The 19426-nt window shown below is 37.1% G+C and overlaps 3 protein-coding genes across 3 annotated transcripts; 2 read left to right on the top strand and 1 right to left on the bottom strand.

The window, feature by feature from the left end:
• The first annotated feature begins 3771 nt into the window (after positions 1–3771).
• On the top strand, positions 3772–4948 carry LOC120079232 (uncharacterized). Its single transcript, XM_039033394.2, has 2 exons — positions 3772–4011; positions 4250–4948. Exons 1-2 carry the CDS (start codon positions 3772–3774, stop codon positions 4946–4948), a joined length of 939 nt encoding a protein of 312 aa, XP_038889322.2.
• Positions 4949–8353: 3405 nt separating this feature from the next.
• LOC150035653 (uncharacterized) lies at positions 8354–9579 on the bottom strand. The gene is made up of 3 exons (XM_090314385.1): positions 9000–9579; positions 8702–8784; positions 8354–8554 (listed from the first exon to the last, which is right to left on the bottom strand). The coding sequence occupies exons 1-3, from the start codon at positions 9577–9579 to the stop codon at positions 8354–8356; spliced, it is 864 nt and encodes a 287-aa protein (XP_090170511.1).
• Positions 9580–10276: 697 nt separating this feature from the next.
• On the top strand, positions 10277–17635 carry LOC120079338 (FGGY family of carbohydrate kinase). Its single transcript, XM_039033500.2, has 15 exons — positions 10277–10599; positions 11941–12020; positions 12317–12434; positions 12562–12740; positions 13592–13674; positions 13762–13946; positions 14360–14421; positions 14613–14721; positions 14800–14919; positions 15316–15435; positions 15581–15701; positions 15805–15961; positions 16760–16832; positions 17004–17131; positions 17305–17635. Exons 1-15 carry the CDS (start codon positions 10416–10418, stop codon positions 17425–17427), a joined length of 1842 nt encoding a protein of 613 aa, XP_038889428.1. The 5' UTR covers positions 10277–10415; the 3' UTR covers positions 17428–17635.
• Positions 17636–19426: the final 1791 nt, after the last annotated feature.

Here is a 19426-nt window from a genome sequence, read left to right on the forward strand (position 1 = left end):
CGTCGTTTAGTATATCTGTATTTACTTGACGGCCACCGTGAGTTTCTATACGTCGAGAGAAAACTCAAAAGTTCTTTTCAAACTTTTGTAAAACTTCTTTTCAAAATAGGAAATCGATTTCCTTTTAAACTCACGGTTACCATTATCTAATAATTAATATTATTATAAATATAAATGATAACCAACTTATCATACTATATTTATAACCTATAGTTTTAATATTTCCTCTTATGAAACATATAAACCATAGTTCTTTTTCTATTCCATGGTACTTAATGTAAATCTCATTTACATCAATCCTCCACTAGATATATCTTATACATCATACTGATTATATCATATATAATCAAAATATCTCTTGTCAATTAGAACATTTCAAATCAACACCAAGAATTGATCCTCAACATGAATCCAAGCTACCAAGGGGACCTTATGGCCTGTAGATCCGAAGCACCAATGGTACATGAATAACTTACTAAACTCTTTAGTCATGGGATCCACCATCCGTTAACTGCCAGGCACTCCACTAAAGACCGACAGTTGAACTCTACTCAGTACAGATATATTATGTGTCTATCTTAACCAATCAGCAATACGACAACCTTTCATAGATTGCTCGTAAGTACAGCTGGGCCAATAACCGTTATGTCCCTGTAGTTACATCTGTCTCCTTAAGTACCATTGATCCCTCTAATGAACATAAGTCATAGTCCTACTATGACTGAGTCTTCTCTTCCAAAGAGAAGCTATGGCCACTATGTTCAAGCCCATCAGCCTTTAAAGGAGCAATCTCTCTACTTATCCCTACTTCGGAAAAGGATTGAATTCCATCTTGTGGATTGAGTTCCCAGCTCCCAAATCAGACAAGTCCCCAAAAAGGTAGGCATGTTGAGTTGGCAATCTGGCCACTCTCACCCATACTAATCAAAGGACCGCCCTCAAAGGCAGGAGTTCACAAAAACTCAGGATTGAGGTCGTGTCACCTATGGTCGTTTAGGTAAGATGCAAGTCTCTAGTATCAATGGCGTTATATACAGAGTCTAGTCATCTTGTGATTCAGGTCTTATACAAATCTTTGTATAGGACACCCCCGCTCCACGTCTCCACATGAATGGTCAGGATCTACCATCTGTAGTAGTTTACAACACTTGCAAACCTCTATAAAGCGGGTCATATCCATAGTGTCACAAGGATCAGGTATCCCACCTTAATCCTTATACTACAGACCGATTTAGGTTATCACTTAAGGCGTGATCCACTTGTATATCACATATACATGCTTAAGTTCACATAAGATAAACAAGAAGCTTTATTTATTGGATATAAGTAAATGTCAGAATTAAATAACACTTATTTTATTCATTGAACAATGTGTATCTTTACAAAACAACGAGACTCTGGGAGAATTAGGACACCAATCCTAACAAAACTTGCAGTCCCTAAATTTTAGAAATATTCTAAGAGGCTTGGATAAAAATTAAGGAGATTTGGGTACAAAGGATTTGAATAAAGTATCCTTGAGAAATCTAGGAAAGAGAAGGCGGTTGACTTTCTAAAGAAAATCTTTAGTTTATGCATGAGAACAAGCATTGTTTAAATTTGGGGGTATGATAATGGGCAGAAATGCACATTATTACAACGTTAAGTTATAAAACAATGCAGGATTGCGATGGTAAAAATATACAATATTGCATCCAAAAGCATTAAGTTTACAACATTGCAATCGCATGCGTCCATCGCATTAAAACAACTAACTTATGTATTTTATGTAGGAAAATACGTTGACGCAAGACAGAAATGCGATCCGAAGAAATTAACGTCCAAACGCATAAGAGATTGCGGCTGCAAGACTATAAGATCATTTACACTCGCAACAAATCTACTCAAGAAGGTGGCCGCATAGAGCCGGCGCATCAAGGTGGGCACATCTGGGTGAAAGCTTAATAAATCACGATGGGACAGAAAGCTGATGACGATCAATTCCGAATTAAGTTGACAAGCCGTTAACGACCTACTGTAGTAAGTACACTCAACTTTTCGGTGACAATTATTCGGCGCATCAGACAGAGAATTAATGTCATCCCATCAGTGCAATCATAAGAGAGAAAAAGCTTTTCACCCTGAAGCTTTATAAATACCGAAGGTCACCTTCACTGAAAGAGTTCGCTCAGTTTACAGAATTCACCATAAAGATAAAAGTAGCCTTGTTCATAGTTTTTCTTTTACTTAGAAGGTGGAAGCAAGTACAGGGAGATTACACCGAGAGATCATCCCAGTGAACTCGAAAGAGTGCCGGGAGCGTCGAAATCAGAGAGAGGGCCAACTCTTGCGGAAGCAAGAACATCTTTGGGCAGAATAGAGATAACACAGTGTAAAAGCCTTGGGAAGCAAGGAATTGCTACCAGGCTCTCTATCCTTATTTTTCATTGTCATTTTGTACTCTGAACCTATTTATAAAATGGAAATTGCATCTTTATATTTGTCCACTCTTTATACATTACACATGAGTAGCTAAATCTGTCAAATGGGTTGAGAAGCATTTAGCTAGCATAACCTGAGATCTTCATTTTATGTGATTATCTTGTATTATGTATGCATCATTCGTCCATTAGAGATACTCAAGAGGGTAGTCTAAAGATAGAATCTAGGCTTGGAAAAGTCAGATTAGAATCTAGGCTCGGAAGAGTCAGGTTAGAATCGCATAGTCAAGAGATAGAAGCTTAGGAATAAGTTTTGTTTGCTATTAACGCATCGCATGCACCCTAGAGATAGGATATCATTGTATGCGGTCGCCTTGTTCTTGTATGCATCGTCATTGCATATGCAAGAAGTAGAGACTTAGGAATAAGTTCTATAGACATTACCGCATTCATCTCATGCGTCCTAAAATTAGGAGCTATCACATTTGTATTGGAAAATGATTTGCTGTCGCATGATCGCATAGCTTGAATGCATTCCCAGGAAATGCTAGCTAAAGATCTTCTCAACCCGTTCCTCTACATACTCAGTGTATTTGTCGCATAATTACTCTTTTCTCAAATCCGTCACATACATTTTATACCTTAAACAACAAACCAACTAACCCATTGATTTATTTTTTACCATAAAGTGATCCAAAATTACCATTGCATACTGTTTTCCTTAATCGCTGTGTTCGACCCTGGCTTACCAGGCAACTCAGTAGGATTTATACTTGCTGAGAAAACTTGTTTGCACAACGCATATTCCACCATCGCATTCTACTCCATTATTTCATCGCATAACATAACGCATCAAGGCGCGAGAGCGAGATACAGCGAGAGCGAGAGAAATTGGGAGTGAGAGTCGCGAGAGCGGGAGCACTTGGGAGCAACAGCAAGAGAGATTCATGTGTATTACTATCTACTTAATGAAAAATGTTCTCTTGCTTTATAGGATGATAGAAAAGTGTGTACTAATTCGATATGGAGGTCATTGGGATGAGAACTAAAATTTGTATGTTGGAGCCCCTCCACAGTACATACGGAATGACGGTGATGTTTACTTCCTTCTTTTTTAGGACAATCTTTCTAGAGTTCAGCTATATGTGACGCTAAAATCATACCACGACGAAAATGTGAATATGAGTAATGATGGTATAGGTGTAGATAGACAATACGAGGCATCATATGAGCTTAATTGAGAAGAGGGTGATATTCCATTATCTATGAACATTCAACCATCAACATTATCAGTAGACAATGACAACATTTATGCAGTGGACGTGGAAAGAGAAACTCAATGTAACGGACTATGCTTGGTAATGAGAGATCAGCAGACTTGAATTTTATGGATTGTGGTCCTTCAGAAGAGCGTGATCCTTTCATGGTTGATAATGAAAGATCAATAGGATTGAATTCTATGGACTGTGGTCCTTCAGAGGTGCATAGACCTGCAATGGTTGTTACCGAGAGATCAGCAGGATTGAATTCCATGTCTTCATGTCATAGAGGGGAATTGGCACCTTTTCATCTGAGACAGATGTTGAAGTTGGTCAAATTTTTTTGAGTAAGAGTGATTTAAAAATGAGATTGTCTATTCTGTCCATAAACAATAATTTTGAATATAAGGTAAGGAAGTCAACTAAGTCTTTGTTTACTCTTAAATTTATAGAGGATAATTGTAAGTGGAGCCTTCGTGCAGTGAAAATTCCAGGGTGTGACATATTTAAGATCACGAAGTATATGCGGTCGCACACATGTTCTATTGGAATTTTAAATCATGACCATAGACAAGCAACGGCTTGGTAGTTGGTGAACTAATCAAAGACAAGTTTACAGGCGTAGGACGTGTTTATAAACCTCGTCATATCATTGAGGATATGAAGAAAGAGTACGGCATAAACATAAGTTACAATAAGACGTGGCGTGCAAGGGAAACCGCTTATGCTCTCGCTAGGGGTACTCCAGAAGAGTCGTACGCTATTTTACATGCATATGGTGAGGCATTAAAGATGGAGAATCTAGGTACAAGGTTTGAAATTGAACTTGAAAATGATGTCCACTTCAAGTACATGTTTATGGCGTTAGGACCTTATATTAAAGGTTTTTCAAGTTGTCGACCTGTGATAATTGTTGATGGATCCCATCTGAAAGGAAAATACAAAGGGACCAAGTTGTTCGGCGTCTCCATGGATGGCAACAACCAAGTTTACCCACTAGCATATGCCATAGTGGATAATGAAACTGGTCGAGCTTGGAAGTGGTTTATGTCGAACATGAAGTGTGCCATTGGAGAACCCTCTAACTTGGTGTTTGTGTCCGATCGAGCGGTATCCATTGGCAATGCCATTCGTGCAGTTTTTCCCACAGCATTTCATGGATTGTGCACCTACCACCTAGAAACTAATATTCTTTCTAACTTTAAGGATAACACGATCGTTGGGATGTTCAAGGATGCAGCCAGGGCATTTCGCATGTCAGAGTTCTAAGCACACTGGGACCAACTACGTACTTTTCGAAAGGGTGCAGTATCGAAATATTTGGAGGATATTGGTCTTAAAAGGTAGGCACGTGTTTACCAAACAGAACGAAGATACGATAACATGACATCCAATAGTGCAAAGTGTTTCAATTCATTAACCAAAGAATATCAACGGCTGTCGATAATGTGCTTGTTGGAACAGGTTCAAGGGCTCATCCAATCATGGTTTTATGAATAAAGAAATTATTGGGCATCTCGAACGACATCACACTCGGACTACTGTGAAAACCGATTAGCAACTGAGTGTGACAAGGGCAGGCGATATCGAGTTGAGCCGATTGATTGTTATAGGATCCATGTGCGGGACAATCAATTGGACGGTATTGTGAACCTCCATACGAAGGAATGCACATGCAAGGAATTAACTCACTCGGTATCCCATGTTCGCATGCAATTTTGGCTGCGCGAGAACGAAACATCCTCATCCATGGTTTGTGCAGTCCATTCTATAGCATTGACTCCCTCATGGCTGCTTATGCAGAGCCTGTAAATCCACTCGGTCACATATCTGAATGGAAGAGACCTCTAGGATATGTGGAAAAGCATATTTCACCTCCTAGAAAAGTGGTACAGGTCAAGCGACGAAGAGTACAAAGAATATCATCAAGAGGAGAATAACGCAGACAAATAAAATATGGTATGTGTGGGAACTACGAGCATAATCGGCAAAACTACAGTGAACTGCTCACGTCTGGGTGACCTACTGATTCTAATCCAAATGACTCAAATGTCGGTTGATTGTAATTGTCTATGTGCCACTTGTCTATGTAATTGTCTATGTACCACTTGTCTATTCACGAATCCTCAAAACTGTAACTTTTTATGTGCCACTTTAATCATCAAAATTGTAATTTTCTATGTGTTACTTGTCTATTCACAAATCTCTTCAAATGTATCGCTTATCTCGATCTCCCTTTTATAAGGTTAATTAAATTGTTGGCTATTCGTGAACCATTCTGGAAATGTCTCACTCTCGCCAATCTCGCTCTCACTAATCTCACTCTCGCTAATCTCAATATCACTTGTAATCCCTTTTAAAATGTCTCGCTTATAAGTTTGATTACTAAAGTTTGTCTATTCATGAATCTCTTTAAATGTCTCACTTATATCGCTCTTCCTTTTATAAGTGTAATTAAATTATTGGCTATTCGTGAACCATTCTGGAAATGTCTCGCTCTCGCGAATCTTGCTCTCGTGAATCTCGCTATCACTTGTAATCCCTTTAAAATGTCTCGCCTATAAGTTTGATTACTAAAGTTTATCTATTCATGAATCCCTTCAGATGTCTTGCTTATCTCGCTCTCCCTTTTATAAGTGTAATTAAATTGTTGGCTATTCGTGAACCATTCTGGAAACGTCTCACTCTCTGAATCTCGCTCTCGTTAATCTCGCTCTCACTTGTAATCCCTTTTAAAATGTCTTGCTTATAAGTTTGATTACTAAAGTTTGTCTATTCATGAATCTCTTCAAATGTCTCGCTTATCTCGCTTTCCCTTTTATAAGTTTAATTTAACTTGTTGGCTATTCATGAATGAATCTTTTATATTCGTGGTAGTTCTACACTAACAATTTAAGCAACATGTTAGTAAAATTACATTAATAATATACATAATATACATAATATACATGTACGTCAATAATATGGAGTGTTCGTCCACAATTGACATGCCAATTGCATCCTATAGTCAATCATTTTATCCTGAGTTATTACAGATGGGGCACTACCCGTCAATAAACGTTTTAAGAATTTTACAACAAATATTCCATAATCTAACAACCGTGTTGTGTATTCGTAGAGGTAGGTTGGGATATCTTCCAACGAGACGTTTCGATGTCCGACTTCCAACGTTTCAAGTCACAGTAGTGAAGAAGCGATGGTAGGGTGTAAGTCAACGGTTCAAGGAAAGACTCTAGCTTTTTCTTCGATGTTATGGAAAATAGTGAATCAAATACGAACAACCAACCTCTATTTAGATTGAATGCTATCAACATCCAATGTTGATCGATGTTTGTTGTCGTATATACAAAGTCCACATCTGACCACTTGACATCAAATTTATCCATGACATAATCCAGTAATGTCTCTTCCCCCCATGCTACGGCAGCATGCAGAGTCGACTTATTCTTAATATGTTTGTAGACCCCATCTCGAGAATTTAGATTACTCTACACTGCGAAAAGAACATTAAAAATACATAATAGTCAACCAACGTATTCCTATTCAAAACTGCAGTAAATGGTTACCGTTATTCCAATTGGCAGGATGGTGAAGCGAGCCATACACATGTCTAGTCGCCTATAGAATTTATCTTTCATGAATTGAAATAGGATATTTAGGGTCTGCATCCAGAATAAGATATACGTTGGGAGAGGGGAGTAAACTGTATGTACTTGGTAAAAAGGACAAGGATCGTAAACTTACGTCACACTCAACCCATGAACTTGGTTCAATCAACTCCTGGAAAAAGGATTTGGATAATGGTTGAACTGCATTTTCTCAAACCTCGTTGTTCGTATTCTTATCGGCAATCTAGTTCACCATTTCCTTGAATATAGCAGCTGGAACCTCATGCTTCAAGGAGTATTGGATCGTCGCATTAAACTGTATCGTAGGTACTTTAAGAAGAGGGTATTTAATAGTTGGACGATCTAAAGGAAGTTATTTTTTTTTTTTGGTTCGACAAGAGCTGTGTATTTATCAACGGCCTTTCTTTTACGTGTTGTTTTTCTACTCTCGACCATAACCTACAAATATAATAAAATGGTGAACATGTTGAATAACAAATATGAAGAAAGAAATTTTCGAATCACATAATGATCATACCTGTGAATTGAGATGTAGGGTGTTAGAGGAGGTCGTGATATCAAGCTGTACAGATGAATTGAGAGGTAGAGGTGGGATCAGTGACTTAGGTGGAGATAAGGTAGGTGACTTAGGTGGAGGTGAGGTAGGTGACCTACGTAAGGTTGGGTGGGTGACCGAGATAGAGTCGGGATGGGGGACATGGTGCCATCGTGGCCTGTCTGTGGAGTGGAAGACCTCGTCGCCTCAAACACCGTGGGACCCTTCATAGACTATAATAGAGACAAAATAGTTTCATGTCTCTCGTGTCCGTCTCCAAGTTCGATACACGGGCATCCAAGCTCGATATTGAGCTGTCAATGCTCTACAGGTTCGAATATACATCAGGATCAACATTGCCTCCCTCCCTGTGGCCCGAAACCTCCGAGACAGAACACTCCTCTTCAGGTTCAGGACGTACGTCACCCACCAACACATCATGAAACATATCCTCGTTAGGGGTGTAAGTAGGTTGGTGGATGTTTTGGTCCCCATCAGATTCGTCGTCCCTCACTCCACCTTCTGAATTACCCTGTTGTTCACCTTCCCGCTTTCTGAACTATTCTCTGAACTACTACCACTCTTTGAACTACTAGAGCTCTCTGAACTCTCGATATCGGAGTGTGCTTGTCTTACGGCCTGTCTATCAATTGGGGTGTCCCAAAACTCCTTCTCAGCATCGGACATGACAAGACCCTCTTTGACTTTTGTCTGCATTAAGGAACCCGATAAGATGGTTAGTGTACATTTTAACTACCGAATAAACATATTGTGGCTACATAGATTACACTTACATTTTGAGACTAAAAAATGTCTCTCTCGAGTGCTTTGAATGACACTGAGTGGGAGCATGATTACCGTAATATATGAGGCACAACTACCTTGCTCTTTCGAGTGGCAACGTTCCCTGCTATTGACGATAGAATCTCGTACGTCCACACCTAAATCCAAACAACTCAAATTTATGACTATATTAATGTTAAACCAAAGATAAAGTTAAGTTAAGGAACATCTACCTGGAATGCTTGGGGAAATCCACGAAGCGAGTACTTCACAACATAATTTTTATTTCCCCTCACCCTCTCCTTGTATAAACCAACCTTGTCATTCAGTGCGGTCTTCAAGATGTCGAATGTCCTCTGTCAAATAATTGTACCCCAATCAAGATTGTTGTAGTAATCTATGTCTTCAACATCGTCAAATAGAGTATGGTCAACAACATTCTTTTGCTTGTTTTTACCCATCATTGCAACCTCTGTATAATATACTAGGGTAATTTTAACAACATCATCGTCATTTTCAAATACCAATTTTCTGTATTCTTCTTCAAGTAAATTCAAGTGGAATGCGTTTGAGGTCGACTGATTACCAAAGTACCTCGTCAAAAGTTCTTGTAAGGACTCCTCACTTCGTACAACTCGCGTAGGAGACCGCCACAAACCAGTGATCAATAAAAAGTCGTCCTTCGAAAATGTGATGACCTTTCCTTTGACAAATAAACTAATCGAGTCTACTTCTGACTTCTTCACTTCCCTCAATAACATATGGTGGATTAGTGGGTTGTTGAATACAAGTTCAATGTCTACAAAGCGACCAAAAACTGTTTTCTTGAACATCTCTAACTGTCTTCCGGTAAGCTTCTGTTTTACAATCTTGTTGGCATTGGCAACGTGAGTCAGGCACGTTACTTGCCCGGGAAACCTATCAACTTCACGAATTTTCAAAGATTTTGACATCTTAAATTACTCCTGCATTGTATGAACATTCAATTTATCAGTTAACAAGTTTGTACTAAAAAATCACTAACAAAAACTACTGTTAAAGTCTCTCTCTCGCTAATCTCGCTCTCGCCCATCTCGCTTTCCCTCGTCTCGCTCTATCCCATCTCGCTCTAGCCCATCTCGCTTTTGCGTCTCGATCTAGCCCATCTTGCTCTTGCAAAACTCGTCCACTACCTTGTCTGACTCTAACTATATCTTCTTCATCCTCAACCAATGCAGAACACATCGAAACCCAAAATAAAAAATAGACGCGACCGATTAAACCCCGAAACCAGTTATAAATGTGACGATTGATCAAACGAAACCAACCTAAACAGACGCAACACAACATGGAAGACAAAAATTAAATTCACTAACCCAGTAGAGAACTTCAATTACGGCAGTAGATGGACGATGGTTTTGCAGAGCAAGGTTGAACGACACTTGCACGATAATTTTGAGTGGAGTGGGACAAACGTTGAGTTTGAGCACATGAGTATCATATAGACTAGAGGGGCATTTTTGTAATCTCATATCGTGATGATGTAAGTAAATGATCAATTGACATTATTTTTGAAAAATGGGTCATTTGACATTTTAGACCCAAAAATTGGGTCATCCGCACAAATTTTCCCTAAGTTCATAACCAACTTTAGCCCTATCGTTTGGATTTGATGAATTAGAACAATGAATCACAAACATAATTAATGCCCTAATTAACATGAACAGGATTGATTCATCATAAATGATTAGCAGATAAACACACAAAAATCCAGATTATACATACGACAAATCCACGAGTTAAAGCAAAAATGTCCGCCAAGAGAAATTCTTGGTCCGAGACTGCTCCATTGCTTGGTCAGCAGCATCGTTTCCAATCGCTTCCTACTCGCCTCCCTTCCTCCGTCGTCGGAATGGCTTCTGTAACCGACCCCGTCATTCCCTTTCGACCGGTCTTCCTCGGCGTCGACGTTGGCACCGGCAGCGCTCGCGCAGGTTTCACCATTTCCTTGCTTCTCTTTGTTTGGCTTACCAATCGATATTGTTTTCATTTGATTTAATTGCGTTTCTGGGTCTGAATTGGGTGCATTGAAAGTCTGTCTGTGTTGTACTGTATGCGTTTTTGCACTTAAAGGATCAATTGATTGTCTATATTGGTTCTATGTACTAAGAATTGTTAAGGGTGTTGGACAGTGGGAGAGAGTTTTACACTTATATAGGTGATCTAAGAGGCACAACCACTTTAGTTTGGCTAATGTGTTTGTGACTGATATGTCCAATATTTGTTTGATACGTATCAGACACTCGATGGAACAATGAATATGTTTGATACTAGCTGTACAAAGCCAATATAGATTCAACTGTTTGTTAAACATGTATCAAAGACTTGAGTTTGATTCAAATTTGAGAGTGAAATGCCTCAGACTCCTTTTTTAAGCATATAACTGATTCACCTATTGACTTTAAATTTTCTACTTATACAAAAATGATAAGTATCTTTTTAAAAGATTGTATTTTGATAAATGTGCATTGCCGTGCCCATGCCCTACTTTTTTTAGAAAATGACGTGTCATTTTGTCCGTGTCGTGTCATATCCGTAAGTGTGCTTCTTAGGTTAGCAGCCAAAGGTGTTGTTGACAATGGCGGATCCTGAAATTTTGTTGACGGGGGGCTTTATATAGTTTAGTAAAAATAAATTTAATGAGTGTGGCTTGAACCTAAGTGTAGAGGGGGCTAAAAGGCAAATTTACCACTAGGCTAACTAGCGGTTTTGATACTATGCTAGTTTTATATATATATATATATAAAGTATAAAGTTGAGGAGTGCTCAAGCCCACTGGGCCCATACTAAATCCACCACTAGTTGTTGGTTGGAACTTTGTTAGCCAAGTTATGGTGGGAGAGAGTGTTGTATGTAGAGAAGTTAGTTTTGGGCTCCATTGTTTGCTTGGTTGGGGACTCAATTGGATGCTTCTCAACCATTGAAAAGTACTTGAAAAGACATTGTTGGCTTGTTTTGACAGCTTATGATTAACTAGTAGTTAGTTTCTAGGGTTGTTAGGTAGTAGGCATATGAGCTAGGTAGTTGATTGTTTGCTAGCCAAGTTGAGGGGGAAGAGAGCATATTACACATAGAGAGGATTAGGGAATTTGGATAGAAAGTAGATTTTGGGATTAGTTTGTGGAAGAATTAAGCGCCTAGAATGCTTTATGTATTGTTTTCAATGAACAATAAAAACTGAAGTCCATGTTTTGTTAATCTTCCTGTCCAAGTTCTGGTTCCTCAGATTTCCCTCTTTGACTGTTAAAATTTATTGTTATGGACTTATGTTTTAGGAATTTTTGATGAGACTGGGAAGCTTTTGGGTTCTTCTAGCAGCCCAATACAAATTTGGAAAGATGGAAATTGTATCGAGGTAATGTTCATACTGAGTTGCTCTCAATTGGTACTAGGCAGATCAGAAATAAAAATTGCATTATATGTAGCCAACATGAACCCATATGGCAATCATGTTACTCAACCTGTCCAGCCATTGTCAAAAAGTCAGTAACAACTTTGTAGAAATCCTAGAGTTGTATTATAAGTTTCAAAATGTTATGGTAGCTTGCTTCTGCCCACAGAACAAGAACAAAAACAGTTGATAATATAACTGCCCACCCAAAAGTATGTTGGGCTTGCATGATTATTTATGAATTTTCTATTTCAAACCAGCAATCCTCGACAGATATCTGGCATGCAGTCTGTGCTGCAGTGAAATCAGCATGCTCCAAGGCGAACGTCGCGGGGGAGGAAGTGAAGGGTCTTGGATTTGCTGCCACCTGCTCTCTTGGTCTGTATGTTAGTCGGTTATTTTATCTTGCTCTATTAAAGACTGACTCACAAGATAAAAGTTCCTCCTTTAATTGGCATTTGATGGCAGCCTTTACAAATTTTCATTTGAAATGGTTTGTCTGCAGTTGCAGTTGATGCTGATGGTTCACCAGTTACAGTATCTTGGAGTGGTGATTCAAGAAGAAATGTAATAGTGTGGATGGATCATAGAGCTGTAGAGCAGGCTGAAAGGATCAATTCTTTCAATTCACCAGTACTACAATACTGTGGTGGATCACTTTCCCCTGAGATGCAGCCTCCGAAGGTATCCAAATTGATATTTGATCCCATTGTTATTTTTGTGCTATACATATTTGCTTCTAAAACGGAACCATTTTTCATTTATTTAGTGAAAAAGTATTTCTGAAATTTATGCTCCTTGAGTTTTACAAAAATGCCCCCCATTTGTGGTAATTACTTAGGGGGTGTTTGGGGCCAGGAGTGGAATAGTGAGCTCCAAAGAGTTATGAAGTCTAAGGAGTTGTGAACTTCTGGGTCCCACTGTATAAAGAGTTGATAAGGTATAAAATTGTGTTTTTTCAGTAGTGAGACACTGGGACCCACAAACTCCTTGGGCCAAACAAGGAGTGGAGTTCACAACTCCTACTTCCCACCTCCTTGGCCAAACACACCCTTAGGCTGTATAATTATTGAAGTTAGAAAATGAAAATGGAAAGTAACGATAAAATTTTGCTAAAATAAAACATTTATTCTCATGATCTATCTTCATTGTTGTCTTTTCCATAAACAAATCTATCTTCATCATTGAATGCCTTTGACTTCTTTCATACAACAAACTTTATACGATTGTATTAGTTAGATCTTCCGTGAGTGTAATGAATGCTTTTATATCATAGTAACTTTTCTTTGAGCTCAATTCTCACGGTTTCACTTTTCTGTTTTGTATGCTTGTGTTTGATAATTGAGAGGACGTGCATGATGCACCTTTTATTATAGATTCAGTCACTTTCTGCTCTTTTTTTTTCTCTTCCGTTTCCACTTTCTACTTTCCTGTTTTATCATCTGGTCTTTGACTATTGAGATGAAGTGCATGATATGCCTTTTTTTACAGATTCACAGTCATGGAATATGCTATGATACAGATTATTTTTGCAGCTTCTTTGGGTGAAAGAAAATTTACCAGATACATGGTCGATGGTGTTCAGGTGGATGGACTTGAGTGATTGGTTGTCATATAGGTAAAGAAATAGCCAAACCTCTTGCTTTTGTTTAATCTTAATTTTCGATATCTTTCATACCTTCAAGTCGTTATCTGCATGTTCTAGGGCCACAGGTGATGATACACGCAGTCTTTGCACCACTGTGTGCAAATGGACCTATCTTGGCCATGCACACATGTCACAGTACAATGAAAAGGATTCCCGAAATATGGAGGCTTGTGGATGGGATGATGATTTCTGGGAGGAAATTGGATTAAGGGATCTTATTGATGGTCACCATGCAAAAATAGGTCTGTATGAATTACTTATAAATATATTTTGGTTGAGTGATTTGATTGATGAAATACTTGAATTTCTAGCACTGATGTGTTCCGAGTGCAGAACTATCTTTTACATTGCTTGAACTATTTTTCCCTCTCTGCTCAATAGTCTCCATTAGGAAAAACTTAAACTTCTTTTTTTCTTGATTTATTTCTTGTATCGAACACTCTCTGTACATTATTTCCTTTAAGAAGAAATGCAAGTTTCTCTCTTATAATTTACCTTTTGATTGCAAAGGAAGTTTCTCATCAATGCATATGTGTATGGGATTGTACTCAATTACTCTATACTTTTTGTTTATCGTACCAATACCGTAGAACTGGTTTATTTGTTGCAACTCAGTTGTCGATTTTACAGAGTTAACAATGTATAATGTCATTAGGAAGAAGTGTAGCATTCCCCGGCCACCCCTTGGGTTCTGGTCTGACTCCAGTAGCTGCAAAGGTAAGAAATATTTTACTCAAAATTTTGACTTGGTTAGAATTCTGAAATTTTCAATTTTGCAAACATCCACGTATATCTGATAATGTGGGGAAAGTAGAATTTGCTCTGGGGTGTTAAACTGTTGATACAAAATTTTCATCTTCAAAGTCATTTTTTATTTCATTAAATTATTTTTTCTCTGTGCTTATCAGGAACTGGGTTTGGTTGCTGGGATCCCTGTTGGTATTTCACTGATTGATGCTCATGCAGGTGGAGTTGGGGTGTTGGAAAGTATACCTGTGCAAGATTCTGAACCTAAAGGTTGTGGCTTATCCTATCTATTTTCATCTTTTTTCCTTATTATATCTCATTCTTTCGTATTGAAAATAACTGTTCTAGAGTTCGATAAGGAGATGATATTGCATCGTATGGCACTGGTTTGTGGAACATCTACCTGCCATATGGCTGTCTCAAGGGATAAGCTCTTTATTCCCGGTGTATGGGGACCGTTTTGGTCAGGTATGGGTTAAATTAATTCCAACATTTTTGTTGTCAAGTTTTTCATTTCAAATAGTAGCATGGTGAGGAGGAAAGGGGCATGTGGACTATGTTCTAAATGGGATAATCAAAATGCTTGTACCATCAAAATTTGCATGGATATGTTCTGTGCCAATTATTACTGATACCAAAACAACAATTTGTTATTTTCCAGTCACTGTTGCTGAGTTTAAATTTATTATATTAAACATCTATTTCTTTTCCCCAGGAAAGAGGGAACAGTTTTATTGCAGTAGTTTTTTTCTAATCCCAACTCTTGTTTGTGCTATAACATTTTCTTTTTCTTGTGATCATGTGATTGTTATCTTTTCAATGAAAATCGTATATGATATATGATTTTTTTAAAAATAATGTCAGCAATGGTACCTGAGTATTGGCTCACTGAAGGTGGTCAGAGTGCTACCGGTGCTCTACTTGATCACATAATTCAAAATCATGTTGCCTCTCCTAGTCTTGCAAATCGTGCTGCTTCGAAAAGTATGACTTTTTTGTTATTTTATTTTAATATTAATTCCATCTACTGTGGTTAAAATAGGGTATACTTAAAAGTTAAATGATTGTGTCTAATCTGGAATTATCCATCTTCTCTTTTGTTTTTTCTTTTTAAATTTTAATCTTTCAGATGTCTCTGTGTTTGATATTTTGAACAAGTTGTTGGAGAATTTGGTGGTTGATCTGAAGAGGCCATTTCTTGCTGCTTTGACTGAAGATATACATATACTTCCTGATTTTCATGGAAATAGGTGAATGGATGACAGACATTTTGCCGAGTCTTTCTTCCGGGAGTTCTTTTTCTTCCTTTCCCTTCTAGAGATTATCAATGAACTTGATTGCATCATGGATTAGGTCTCCTATTTCGGATCCAAAAGCAAAAGGAGTGATCTATGGCTTAACACTCGACACAAGTGAGCAACAGCTTTCGATTTTGTACCTTGCCACCGTACAGGCTATTGCATATGGTACACGCCATATTGTGGAGCACTGCAATTCCCATGGTCATAAGGTATGGTGAACTGATCTGTTCTTTTTTCCTTTCCCTAGACAAATGGGATTGGATACCTGCCAATGTTATATTAGTTATCTAGTCTCTCGTTCGTTTTCATGTCTCTTCCTGGGCTTCAATTTTGAAAACTTTTTATAACTATTATGTAGGTATTATTTTGCATAGTGGATGTTACTTCCTTTTATGAGCTGATTTCTTTTTTATGCCCTTATTTTCTTTCATTTTTTCTCAAAGAAAATTATTTTCATAAAAATAAAATTTTTAAAAAGTGTTATATTATTTATTATGACTAGGTATTTAATTGCGTGTGTGTAGATACTCTTCTTCCATCTGACTTCCTTTAATTTTGTTTAATTCGAATGGCCTTTTAGATTGTGTAGTTTTCTACTTCTGCTCATGTATCTTTCACGTAACTTTGTGGTGGTGATCTCGTGTTATGTTAGAAAGATCCTTATCTTTTTTCACTTTAATGCCACAGTTATTTCATTCCTTTACCCACTGAATGCTAGCACTTTCTGATGGGCTGAAATAAAAAAGAAAGGATAATTACAAAACTCATTAGAAAGACCTATCCAACTTGAAGCATTGAACACAACCCAATCCTAAACCTCACTCCCTAGATGGTTTTGCTTGTATTTGTAGAATATCCTTATGCATATGTTTTGTGTGTAGTTGAAGTGGTTCTTGGGCACAAGTTATGTATTTATCTCAGCACTATGCCTTCTCCTCAAATGTAATTTTGACTCTTTATAGTTTACTTCAAGTATCTCCTTACTTTTGTTTCTTCTCCTCCAACAGATTAACACTTTACTTGCATGTGGAGGCCTTGCAAAGAATTTATTGTTCATTCAAGAGCACGCCGATATTATTGGTTGCGTTTCATCTCTCTATTGTTATGATATTTTTCGTAGATTTTCTTCTATTTACTGAGAGGCTAAAAGTATCCATATAGAAATATTTAGTACAAATTAAACCCTAGTGTAGAAGGATATTGGATGGCATTTAGATCTTACACCCTGCCAATTCTGGTGATCAAGAGCAGGTTGTCCTATTATTTTACCTCGGGAAAGCGAGTCCGTACTCTTAGGTGCAGCGATTCTTGGAGCCGTGGCTGCTAGGAAGTATTCTACTCTACAAGAAGCCATGAAAGCCCTGAATGCTGCTGGTCAAGTATGCATCAAATTGTTCTTTTCCTGTTTTCTCATAATCTCGTTCAGCTTAGTTTATTTTCTCAGTAACAGAATAAGCAAGGAAATTAGTTGTATCCTCTTGAACAGAGACCATTCAATATTGCACTAAACGGACTAGAGTCAACCATTAAAGGTTTGCTTCAATATTGGCAGGTGATTTATCCGTCTACAGACCCAAAGGTGAAGGTATACCATGATGCTAAATACCATATTTTCCGAGAGCTTTATGAGCAACAGTTGTCTCATCGCTCGATAATGGCACAAGCTCTATCTTAGCTGGCTTGCTCGGTACCAAATCACAAACATTACCATCTTGTTATTTCATTTGTTTCTTTTCTTTTCTTTTCTTTTCTTTTTTTGGTCAAGCTCTGGCTTGCTTTGCTTCAGCAACTTCTAGCTTTACCTTTCTAAGATGGCTGGATGGCATAGAAGTGAAATAAGGAAACATTTCCACAGTTATGATATTGATACTGTTTATAGATTACAACTTTGTGTGCAGGACTAAACTGGTTACCTAATAAGGATAGTAATCAAAATTTAAACATTTCACTACATTCAACCACAGGTTCACAACCAAGAAGTTAAGAAGTTGAAAGAAAATGATATGTGCTTCAAAGGAAGTCATGTAAATAATTGGTCATCACTCCTTTGTGTTTAGAAGAAATTTAAGGATGGTTGTTGCATATGTACCAAAATGGGAGCTAAAAACATCACTAAGTGGAGCATCCCAAAATACAAAGTTGGAGAAATTGCTCAAATGTTGCTTTTTCATAAAGCTTCTCTCACAATTCATTAGATAGTCTCATTTGAAGTGCTTCTCTTTTGTATTGAAATATCACTGTCCTTGTTGCCATTTTTTCCTTTTCACAAACAGGATGGCTACCAAGCCATCCCCTTTGAATTACTAAATTCAGGTGTATAACATATACCAATGACGCACAAGTACATATTCACAAAATTTAATTACTCAACTAATCTTACAAGATAACCTTCAAATCTTTACTCATTTAGTTACTAAGGAAAGTCAAAAGATATTAATTTTTAGGAACATTTACCTTTTTAGTCTCTAAGTTTTGAAGAATATGTATATTTTGATCCTGAGTTTTAAAAATGTACTTTTTTAGTCCCAAATTTATAAAAAATAGGTTGGTTCTTGAGTTTTCAAAATATACCTTTAGTCCCCAAATTTATAAAAATAAGTATAAAAGACCCTTAAAGTATTTTTGTATGATTTTTTTAAAAAATAATCATATGATATTTTAAATTAGAAAAAAAATAATTTTAGAGAATGTGATTTTTAAAAAGTGTTCTTCTAATCTAAAATATAATATAATCATTGAAAATAATAGTAGGAAGTTATTCGAGGATCTTTTTAAACTTATTTTTAACAACCTAATGAAGACCAAAAAATTTCCCTAATTTCTAAACGACTACCATGGCTTACACATCCCCTCCTAACCCTTTATTATTAAACTCTAATAATAATAGAATCATTATCTTAGTTATGTACTACCTATTATGAATCCTTAAAAGAAATTAATAATTTTTTAAGAAAAAGACCATTTTGACCATTGTGGTTATTCTAATTCTACGGTCAATAATTTTAAGCTAAGACGGGCAAATGATAAAACTAAAACCATAAATATCCATGTCAACACTAAGGACATATAGGTCTGTGTAACTACATTACATACCTACATCAATATGTCCCTCACAAAGCTACATCATTTATTTAAAAAAAAAAAAAAAAAAAAGGAATGTTTTCAAAGCACTAAATAGAACTAACAATCAATATAATCCAAGATTAAAACATCTATATATATTAAAGATTAGTCGATATCTTTTATAGATAACATCAAAAAACAAATAGACCATTTATAAACTCCCATATAAAGATATATAATGAGAACATCCATAACTTAATTTGGAAGTAAAAACAACGTATTATTAATCTTACAGACATTCATCATTAATATTTTATCTATCTATAAGATTAAAATAGTGATGCATCTTGCCCAAGCTCACATGAAACAAGTACACAACTATTCGAGTTTCCCTCGGAAGATCTCTCTTTAACTAAAACAAGACCGCAATTAAAGAATGTAAGACATCTATATTCCCTACAAATATTCAAACCCAACCCTAGAATTTTACATCACAAGAAGCCCCACTAACTTTGTTTATCCTTAAAGGCTCACTCTCTTAACATAAATCTCTCCCACTGCCTCTTTGCAACATAAACAATTTTCTGCTGCTCTTTGCTTTGGGACTGGAT

This window comes from Benincasa hispida, chromosome 6, assembly GCF_027475165.1.
Source record: "Benincasa hispida cultivar pf3 chromosome 6, pf3_genome.v1.1, whole genome shotgun sequence".
NCBI lineage: Eukaryota > Viridiplantae > Streptophyta > Magnoliopsida > Cucurbitales > Cucurbitaceae > Benincasa > Benincasa hispida.